General features: G+C 31.2%; 1 protein-coding gene across 3 annotated transcripts in view; it reads left to right on the plus strand.

Moving 5' to 3' along the window:
- The window catches only part of PLOD2 (procollagen-lysine,2-oxoglutarate 5-dioxygenase 2), a 95,932-nt gene that overhangs the window by 59,608 nt on the left and 24,933 nt on the right, over positions 1-11,391 (plus strand). For all 3 annotated transcript variants that reach the window (XM_032264139.1, XM_032264146.1, XM_032264152.1), the window contains exons 8-10: positions 5,850-5,951; positions 9,007-9,132; positions 10,794-10,915. In XM_032264139.1, the coding sequence (XP_032120030.1) occupies positions 5,850-5,951; positions 9,007-9,132; positions 10,794-10,915 (350 nt within the window). The remainder of the gene's footprint in view (positions 1-5,849; positions 5,952-9,006; positions 9,133-10,793; positions 10,916-11,391) is intronic.

An 11,391-nucleotide genomic window follows, 5' to 3' on the forward strand; every position in this document is an offset into this window, starting at 1 on the left:
AAATAATATGCTATTCTTCCTTGGTAATATAGTAATCAAATTTACGCCAGTGTGGTGGTTCACCCTGTAATTCCAGCAGTTTAGGAGGTGGATGTGGGCAGATCACTTGAGGCTAGGAGGTCGAGACCAGCTGGCCAACATGGTGAAACCCTGTCTCTACTGAAAAAAAAAAAAAAAAAAAAAAAAAAAAAAATCTGGCGGGTGCCTATAATCTCAGCTACTTTGAAGGCTGAGGCATGAGAATTGCTTAAACCTGGGAGGCAGAGGTTGCAGTGAGCCAAGATTAGGCCACTGCATTCCAGGGTGGGTGACAAAGTGAAACTGTGTCTCAAAAATTTAAATGTCTATAAGGAGTGATTTTGGTCCTGAGAATTTAGTGATTATGGATAAGGTCTTATGTTCAGTGATTTCAACGTGTTCACCAATTCCTTCCAAATTTCCAGGATGATGCTGACTGGAGTTTTAAAAAGTGACTAAAGGACATATCAGAAGAAAGAAGCACTCATCTTTAATAATTTAGAAAGACTTAAGTTTACTAAGGAATACTAAGTGTTCTTGGAAACATTTTCAGTTTGCACTGTCACTGTTTCTGGCATTTGAAGCTGTGTGCTGCTCCTATTATGTTTTCTCTGATATGATCCTACCTAGTTTATTTTGTTGTTATTCTATTAGACAGTAAAATATGAAGTTTCATGATAAACAGTATATTTGATATAATACAAAAACTTGAGAAAAATTGAATATGTAACATTTAACACTAATACTTTATAATATTGGGTTAAAGTTGAATAAATAGAAATGAGTATGTTACATATTATTCTTATCCAGGCTGATAGGAAAAGAAAGCAGATTACTACAAACTTTTTTAAACCTTTATAAAAGGTGGAAGGATTTTTGGTATGAATTTTTGTAAGTTAGTTTTACTTATTATTTTGTTTAGTAACAGATGTTTATTATAACAGTGTTTTGAGCCATAATATTGACCTAAACATTTAAACAATTTTTTCATTAAAAATTTACATAATCTGTAAGTGATGAAGTATTGATAGTATGTTGATAATACTGAAGTATATAAAATGAGCTTATTTCATAATTTCCCCAAGTTTTATGCCATTAGAAAAAATAATTTTAATAATTTTAAATAATTTAAAAAATCACATACCGCCCTCCCATATGGTTTTAGTTCTTAGCTGCTTTCAGTTTTTATATCTCCTCAGTATATATCTATGAACATTCATATTTTCATTTGTTTTCTTACAAGTATATAAACAATTTTGTGTTTCTTAACATTTTATATAAAATATGTTTAGGTATTTCATTATTTTTATACTTATCTGTATAAATCTAATATGAATCAATTTTTAGATAGAAACTGGTTTCTAGTTTGAAGCTTTACTTTTTATTCTTGAAATCCATTTATGGTGAGTAATATGTAAGATGCATATTTTAATGTTCAGCCTTTTCTTTTAAATATCAAACAATATACATCTTAAAGTAATTACGAAATTGCTAGCTTTTTAAAAATATTTTATGTTAAGTTCTGGAATACATGTGATGAACGTGCAGGCTTGTAATAAGTATACATGTGCCATGGTGGTTTGCTGTGCCTATCAACCCATCACCTAGGTTTTTAGTTCTGCATGCATTAGGTATTTGTCCTAATGCTCTCCCTCCCCTTTCTTCCCACCCCCAATAGGCTTCAGTGTGTGGTGTGAAGTTCCCCTCCCTGTGTTCATGTGTTCTCATTGTTCAGCTCCCACTTATGAGTGAGAACATGTGGTATTTGGTTTTCTGTTTCTCTGTTAGTTTGCTGAGAATAATCGTTTCCAGCTTCATCCATGTCCCTGAAAAGGACATAAACTCATTCTTTTTTATGGATGTATAGTATTTCATGGTGTACATGTGCCACAATTTCTTTATCCAATCTATCATTGATGGGCATTTGGGTGGATTCCAAGTCTTTGCTATTGTGAACAGTGCTGCAATAAATATATGTTTGCATATGTCTTTATAGTAGAATGATTTATAATACTTTGGGTATATACCCAGTAATGAGATTGCTGGGTCAAATGGTATTTCTGGTTCTAGATCCTTGAGGGATCACCACACAGTCTTCCACTATGGTCGAACTAATTTATGCTCTCACCAACAGTATAAAAGAGTTTCTATTTCTCTGTATCCTCACCAGCATCTGTTGTTCCCAGACTTTAATGACTGCTATTCTAACTGGCATGAGATGTTATTTCATTGTGGTTTTGATTTGCTTTTCTCTAATGACCAGTGATGATAAGCAGCTTTTTTTTCATATGTTTGTTGGCAACATAAATGTCTTGTTTTGAGAAGCGTCTGTTCATGTCCTTCAATCACTTTTCTTTTTGATTTTTTTTTTTCCTTGTAAATTTGTTTTAAGTTCCTTGTAGATTCTGGATATTAGACCTTTGTCAGATGGATAAATTGCAAAAATTTTCTCTCTTTCTTATGGTTGTCTGTTCACTCTGGCAATGGTTTATTTTGATGAGCAGAAGCTCTTTAGTTTAACTAAATCTCATTTGTCAGTTTTGGCTTTTGTTGCCATTGCTTTTGGTGTTTTAGTCATGAAGTCTTTGCCCATGTCTATGTCCTGAATGGTATTGCCTATGTTTTCTTCTAGGATATTTATAGTTTTAGGTTTAAGTCTTTAATCCATCTTGAATTGATTTTTGTATAAGGTACAAGGAAGGGGTCCAGTTTTCTGTTCTGCGTATGGCTAGTCAGTTTTTCCAGCACTATTTATTAAATATGGAATTCTTTTCCCATTGCTTGTTTTTGTCAGGTTTGTCGAAGATTAGATGGTTGTAGATGTATGGTATTATTTCTGATGCCTCTGTTCTGTTCCATTGGTCTATATATCTGTTTTGGTACCAGTACCATGCTGTTTCAGTTACTGTAGCCTTGGAGTATAGTTTGAAGTCAGGTAGCATGATGCCTCCAGCTTTGATCTTTTTGCTTAGGATTGTCTTAGCTATAAAGGGTTTTTTTTGGTTCCATATGAAATTTAAAGTAGATTTTTTTTTAAATCTGTCTAGTATTGTGAAGAAAGTCAATGATAGCTTGATGTGAATAGCATTGAATCTATAAATTGCTTTGGGCAGTTTGGCCATTTTCATAGTATTGATTCTTCCTATACATGAGCATGGAAAGTTTTTTTGTTTATGTCCTTTCTTATTTCCTTGAACAGTGGTTTGTAATTCTCCTTGAAGAGGTCTTTTACATCCCTTGTAAATTGTCTTTCTAGGTATTTTATTTTCTTTGTAGCAGTTGTGAATAGGCATTCACTCATAATTTGGCTCTCTGTCTATTATAGATATATAAGAATACTTGTGATTTTTGCACATTGATTACAAAGAGAAATTCAACAGAGGAAGATCGAATGACCTTATCTACACATGAACATAAGTCATTTGTGAAACTGATTTGTAGTAAAAATAGAGACGTTAATTTTGTGCTTGAAAACTATAGTATTTGGGTCACTGTGACCTTGAATAATTCGATATAATATTTAAAAGGAAGGAAGAGGAAAGGATTTGGGTGGAAAAGTTTCTCTGTCAATGAAAATGACATCATACTTGGAAACATTTTGATAATTGTGAAAGCATCAGGAAAATACTACCACCTAGTAGGCCAGGAGTGTCCAGAACAGCCTAACTGCGTAAATAGCTGCCTGCATTATCTAGAGCTGCCAGCAGAAGTGTCTACAGTTTTCATGAAGAAAACAGATGTAAATGGGGGGTGGTGATGTGGATAACATTTACTTGTGTGGTGAGAGGTCCAAAAGTGGGAAGTTTCTAGTCAAAAGTAATGTTTCTAAAATATCTTAGTTATCTAGGAAACAAATTGAGGTAAAAAACAGAAGTAGAACAGTGTTGGTTTTAATTCTGAAAACTAAAAGTGCTGTCCTTTGTGCTCTAACATTTTAAAACTAGTGATTATGTTTATATTCATATAGCAATTCTAGTAGACTAATCAATAATTTATGAAATATATCCTACATTTTAACAAGATTTCTGAGATGGGAATAATACCACTCTTTCTATGTAATGGAGATTTTAGATATGGCCTAACATTTGGGAAATTTTTCCTGTCTTTTAAAATTTTTTTTTTCAGAATATTTTAAATAAAACTATGCTTTTAACACTTGCATATTCTTCATCTTTTTTAAAAATAATGCTACATAGGTGATACATTTCCACATAGATATTTTTCTTTCAAAACCATGATATGTTATAGAACACAAGTGATTAATGTTTGCTTTGTCATTTGACAGCAGTGAGATATTTATTTCTGTTTTTATTATCAAGACACATGAAATGACCACATTGATTCTTGAAATGTCATTAACATCATGACTACATATTTCCTGCCTTTTGTTTCCTGAATTATCTTGGAGTCCACAAGACATGCGAATGGTTTACTTGTCCATGTCTTCTAATTTTGCTGTAGAGATTAAATGTAGCTATGTCTGTAATATCTGTACAACACAAAGATCTTCCCATTTTAATTAAAGTTCTTGTTTCAGCGGTATTGTTTCAAAGTTTCAGTACAATAATAACATTTGAACAGGATCCCAGATATGTGAGAGGAATCTGGCAAAATGGTACCCAACTACTTTATGTATGCTACACTTTAACATCTCCCTTAGTACTTTAAGAATCTAGAAATCTCTAGTTGACACTTGTAGATTTTTGATCCCCGTGTTTAACAGACTTTTTTTCTTTTGATTTCATTTTACTGTTCCAGTGAAAACTTATTGATCGTATAATGGGGATTGTGGGTGCTTCTTTTTAATAGCATGAGGCAAAATTATAGTTTGTGGAAAGAAAAGTTTAAAAGACCTTTAAACATAAATGCTCATACCAGTGCTGGGTATTAAAATTCAAAATATGTAGTAATTTCACTTATTATGTACTCAGCAGGATTTTCTCTAACATGTTCAAATTTTAGGGATAGTAAAGATTTTTTTTGAGGGCTCAGAGCAAATCTAAGTGTGTTTACCTCTGTCACCTGTCCATCCTCCCTCATGCTACTCCTCCCCAAAACAGGCAGAAAAGCACAGATTTTTTTTTTTACAGTTAAAATGAATGCCAATAGTTGTTTAAGGACAGATACCTCACAAAGGAGATCCTCAGAAAGATCTGAAAGAAGGTGGGTAGAGAAGTAATATTGTACTTTAGCTTACTGTCAATAGGATTTGTCGGGCGACTGTTATTAGGGGTTGCCCTAGATCTATTTTAATCTGCAAGCTATCTTTTCCAGAATCAGTACCCCTGAATCACTGCCCAGAAGCTTAGCTTACAGTTTCCTAGAAGAGCTTAGTGTCTTTTGGTGACAAAGTTTACTTAGGATAGGTTTTGTGTGGTGTACTGTTAGTTAGAGGTCACATTACCACTGCCCCATTTACTGTAGGTGTCTGTGCTCAGCCTTTAAACAGGTTTATCTTATTTCTAAATTACTATTCGTTTAACTCTTATTTGTATCATTCCTAATAAGTCTCACTAGCCCATTTAAATCTCCTGTTTCATTGTTTGCTTTTTTTCATAACCCATTCCAGTAGTATTTCTAATAAAATATGAAATAAGCTGAACTTTATGATTTATAAGACATTTTTGGCATTTCTAGACATATTTTTTCCTGCTTTACAATTTATATTCTGGACAAAACTATTCAGTGTGCCCCTATAGGTGATATATTAGAATTACTGAAAGAAAATACCTACTGCAGAAAACATGCTCTTAAATTAGAAGATTGTAGAATGACAGCACATTGATGAGAGAGGCCTGCTTTCATTAATAACATTTTTCTTCATTTACAAGATTCTCCTGAATTATTTTGGAAACTATGTACCCAATTCATGGACACAGGATAATGGCTGCACTAGTTGTGAATTTGATACAGTTGACTTGTCTGCAGTAGATGTAAGTGGAATTGATTATGTGTAAAATGTAGTAATAGAAAGTACATTGTTGCAATTTAAGGTAGAAAGTACATTGTTACAAAATACTGTGATTTATAGAAAAAAAAGCTAATTATTTTATAGTTTTGACTGTATGATAGATAACAAAATAATAGTGTTAAAACATGGTGATTCAGCCAATTGCTAGAGTTGTGTTTCAGAACTGTTTTTGAAAGAAAAACCAGCTAATAATTAAATCCAATGAAAGAGTCCTTTGGCTAATATTAATAGTTTACTATGATTGGGTACTCTTGTGTTTAGTCTGTTAGCTTAGCCACAGCATTGAGAAAAAATCGTTATAAGTCTTCAGCATTTTTATTGACTAATTTTTTCTGTGCTGGATTTTCAAAATTGGTGATTAAAAATTAATACTGCCTGATTATATAGCAAATGACTGTTCTAACTACTTTACATATAGTAACACTTTAAAACTTCACAAACATCCTAAAGTAGGAAGTATAATTGACTCAGTTTTGCACACGATAAAACTGAGGTGCATAAATATAAGTAATGTGTTTAAGAGAACACAATTTTAAGTTTTAGAGTTGGGATTTGAATTTAGGGAGTCTGGCTCCAGACTATATTCTTGTATGAAATGTTTATGCTAGGCATGGTGCTACTTGTATGTATTTCATAGACAATTATTGTTAGTTTTTATCGTTCATGTTTTAAGAGTGAACAAGGAGTTGAACATATTTCTTATCAATCTATAAAACATTTTTATGTATCTTGGTTCTAACATCAGCCAGAGCTGATATTCTACAGTAACATTTTTCTTCCAAAAAAACATTGTTCTCATAACTTGGAAGATTATGTGTATTAACAGTTGATTCCAGCGAGTTATTTTGTCATTAAGATTGATTTTTGCCTTCATTCACCATAGGTTCATTGAGTACCTACAGCAGCCAGATATGTAGAAGCAATATAGGCAAAAATTAAGCTCTTAGGAATATAGCACTACTAACTTCTGAACCCATGCAAATGTAAAATACTTTCACTGCAATATGTTCAAGCTCCTAAATTAGTTTCTCTTCTTATCATTGTCTGAAAAGAGTATAAAGAGTAACTTGTGTACATGTAGGAGCTTATGAATAGAGCCCTATTTTACTTGAAAGTAAGTTTTTTGGCTGGTCTCTCAGATAGCAAACTGTTTCCTATCTGGAAAGAATACCAGAATATTTCTGAATGAAGCTGCATCATGAAGACGTTTAAAAATTTATCCTGATCTTTTTTGTTGAAAATAATGTTGTCTTCTTGAGGGCAAGTTAATAATTTTATCTTTTTTGTTTCCTTTTATATAAATTTTCTGGTGCAAAGATAGAAAAATATTTGTATTAACATTTTTTCCTTTTGCATGTAGGAGTACATAATTTAATACTTAAGCTATTTTGTCTTACAGCTTGTTAAAATGTGCTAGAAAAGAAGCTGTTCTTTCCATTATGCACAATAAAATTATGTGCTGTACACAGTTATTTTTCAATAGGGATATGAAAATTAAAATTGTCTATGTAGTTAAATCCCAAGCCTATCATAATGTTAGATGTGAGATACAGGCAAGTTTCTTTGTATTTAAAGTCATAGTGGCTCTCTCAGAGTGTTGTTAGGAATGTTAAATGAAATTTTACACACATATATATGATGAATAAATATAATGAATATATAAATGATATTTTATTTGTGTAAATTTAATATACGTATATGAAGTGGTCAGCCTTCAATAAATGTTAACTATTGTATTGTTATTATATAAACATGAACTTAGGTTAATAATGGTGAGGTAGTGGATCAAAACCCAGCACTTTACCTACACATATATGTGTTCTGGGTTATTGAAATTTCTCTAAATCTCATTTTCCTCATGCAAATTTGGGAAAATAACTTCTAAGGCTTTTATAAAAATTAAATAAAATGTATCATGTCATTTGATAAAGGAGAGTTGTGATCTATTTTTAATTCTTTTTCCTATTAAATCGAGAACTACTAGAGAGTAGATAATTGTGTTAAGTTCTTTGTATTTATTTACTAATATGTATTTGGGCAAGTGAATGAATGGACAGACTAAAGAAGTAATGATAGTGGACAATGTGTACTTTTATGAGAGCATATATTATTATACAGATAATGGAGGAATGTGTGAGGTACCATGTGTGGAAAAAAATGGAAGCAGGTTACTAATTCAGCACTTAATGTATAACGTATTTAAAAACATCTGTAATTGCTTTGTTCAGACTTTAAGACATGGCTTTACTAAGACATTATAAACAAGTCTTCCACAGATTTCTGGAAGATTTCCTTAGCTTTAATAAGACATTAAAAAACAAGTCTTTCATAGATTTCTGGTAATGACACTCTTACATGGGTGTTACTTATGTTTCTGTCTTCCCCATCTACTTGTAAATCTTTCAAGCCAGGAACTTTCATTCCTTTTGCTAAATATTGCCCATGATGTGGACTGGCATGTATAATGTATATTTCAAAATTGTTTGTGCAATTAATGTAGGATAAACTCCACACTAAAACATATCTAAAGAGAACTTAAGAAAATATATTAAAATATATACATTAACATAAGAGATATTAATATTAATGAAAGAAAATAGCTATCAGCCCTGAACACAAAAAGAGAAACACAATCAGTATTTGGTTTCTTAAGATGAAGCTTTCAAAATAGCTTTCAGATGTGAAGAAGTTTCCGTAAGGGCTATTTTAAAGGAAGCATTGACTAGTAGAGTAGGCAGTACCATGAATTACATTCATGTAATAAAATATGATAATTTCATCTTTAAACCTAACTCATAACCAAGATGGGATTCAGTAAAATGACTGTGATGGGGGGCAGGGGCAGAAAAATTTGTTTCAAGTGTTGGAGAACTGCCACAGAGCAATTCAAATTTAGCAGATTATGTTGAATTGGTATCCTAGCATTTTTTAATGTCATGCTGATTAAGATTGAATACAATTTAAAATAAAACCACACTAATGATATGTATTTTTTTAATGTTTGATGTAAAACAAAGGTCCATCCAAGTGTAACAATAGGTGTTTTTATTGAGCAACCAACTCCTTTTCTACCTCGATTTCTGGACATATTGTTGACACTGGATTACCCAAAAGAAGCTCTTAAACTTTTTATTCATAACAAAGTAAGTATTTGAGAAATGAATAGTTTATGTAAAAACTATTTTTGGTCTTTTTTGGAATGATTTGTTATTTAATTTGTGTCTAATAAAATTCACTGGGCTAAGTTCAGTGGAGGATTTTTGGAGTAATTATAGCCCTGCCTTTTTAGGACTAAGGATTTTTGAGTCTAGGGACTAGTACCACAATATTGGTATAAGCCACATGAAACTGCCAGTTTCCGTAGATCAAAAATGGCTGAACATTAGCCATCATCATATAGCTTCAATTAATATATAATAAAGGAGCCATAAAAGGGCCTTAAATTCCTTTGCCTTTGTGTTAGTTCTGGTACTTTCTTTTCAAGAATTATCATTAAATTGTTTGCAATTTAAGACAATAACATATCATCAGAACTTGTAACAGTTTCCAGATAGAGTACTGTTTTGATTAAGCACACAATGGCATGCTCTTCCCCAAAGGATTTTGATACTGTCATTTTCTTCAAAAATATTCAGAGCCTCCCTACATACCTCCCACATATTATCCAAACTTAGAGATTTTTTTGTTAATATTTTTTTTCAGCTATTTATCTCTTTTCTACTAAAATAGTTGGTATTTAACATTGTCTAGAAAAACTCAATAGCTGTGAAGTATGTAATTTTCTCTCTTCTGTCCTAATACTGTTTACAATTATTCATTTTTCCTAATGTACATATCAGCTAACTGTTCACATTTTCTAGAGAATATTTTAACTTTGCAGAAAACCAGCTTAAATAGGTTTAAAGGGATAAAAAATTGAGCATTTGCTTTGTGAAATATGTTATAATACATGTGCTTACACTAAAGTATTTTGTTTTTATGTGTTGTCTTTTATTTATATTTTCCCTTGTTTCATAGGGCCTTAAAATCCTTGATGGAGGAATTTTTTGTCTTATCTTCTGTTATTTAATATTAACTCTATGTTGCTTTTATGTGATGTGATTTTAACAATCTGCAAAAAAGCAACAGCTTTTCAGAAAACTTAGAGACTTGACAAATAAAAATCTCTGAAATGCTCTAATGATGGAGACATAATCTTATCTGAATTTTAGCATAGTTGAATCACGCTAAAATTGGTAACATTTATGTTGATGGTTTTTCCAGTAATCTGTCTGTAGAATATTCTTAAACTTTTCCTTTTTTTGCTAAATAAAAAAGTTTTTATATGACCATTTACTTTATTCTCTGGTTTCAAAGAGTATTTTTTAAAATGTGATTATTTAAATTTATAATTCAGATTGATGGCTATTATGCTTAATAGACATTTTTTTCCTTGATATTTTACCACACATATCTAAGATTTCCAGGCTACAGGCCGTATTTTCCTTCTCCAATTGGAAACATTTTATAGTACTAAGGATTTAAGTATTTATGCAAGAACCTATTAAAGATTTAAATATTTATACAAAGATTTGTATAGCAGTAGATTTGGACAGAATTTTAAAGCAGCTTCTCTTTTAAGAATATTGACATATGTATTTAAGATTATTCATGTGATATTTAATATTGTTATTTTATGTGTAATTGAATATCTGAATTGTAGAATTCACAACTTTGAATATGAAGCACTTTTTACATATGAATACTCCAGTCATCTTATTGTCCTATTTTCTCTCTAATATTTAATTTTCAAAATATTTTACAGGAAGTTTATCATGAAAAGGACATCAAGGTATTTTTTGATAAAGCTAAACATGAAATCAAAACTATAAAAATAGTAGGACCAGAAGAAAATCTAAGTCAAGCAGAAGCCAGAAACATGGGAATGTATGTTTTAATAAATTAAAATTAAATTGTTCTAAATAAACTTTAAGAAAAAATAAATTGTTAATAAAATTGTTATGCCATATTTGGATGTCTCAGACTATTTGTGTTTGTGTAAGCAGTAGCTAACTGTTAGACTGTGTCTATGTATGTATTTATATGTAAAGGTCTGTAGAAGTTACTTTTTTTTTAAAATGGCTACGAGTTAACATATTTAATCAAACTACAAATCAATATTTTTTAAAAATGCAATTAAATGAATAGTATGACTTTTATAGCAGTGACTTAAATGTATGCTCTGAAAGTTGTGTATGGTAAAACTGTGTTTTTAGACAGCGAGGGAAAAAGAGTGCTCTTACTCTCCAGTGACCCACTGATCTAGATAATACTGTAAAACTAAAAAGGGGTATTGTAGGCCTTTTGTTTAGTCCTTATAATACTTCATTCTACTAATAAACTCTAGTAATAGTAAAAACAAT

The sequence above is a fragment of the Sapajus apella genome, unplaced genomic scaffold (assembly GCF_009761245.1).
Source record: "Sapajus apella isolate SASKATOON/1434 unplaced genomic scaffold, GSC_monkey_1.0 scaffold4, whole genome shotgun sequence".
In the NCBI taxonomy this organism is placed as follows: Eukaryota; Metazoa; Chordata; class Mammalia; order Primates; family Cebidae; genus Sapajus; species Sapajus apella.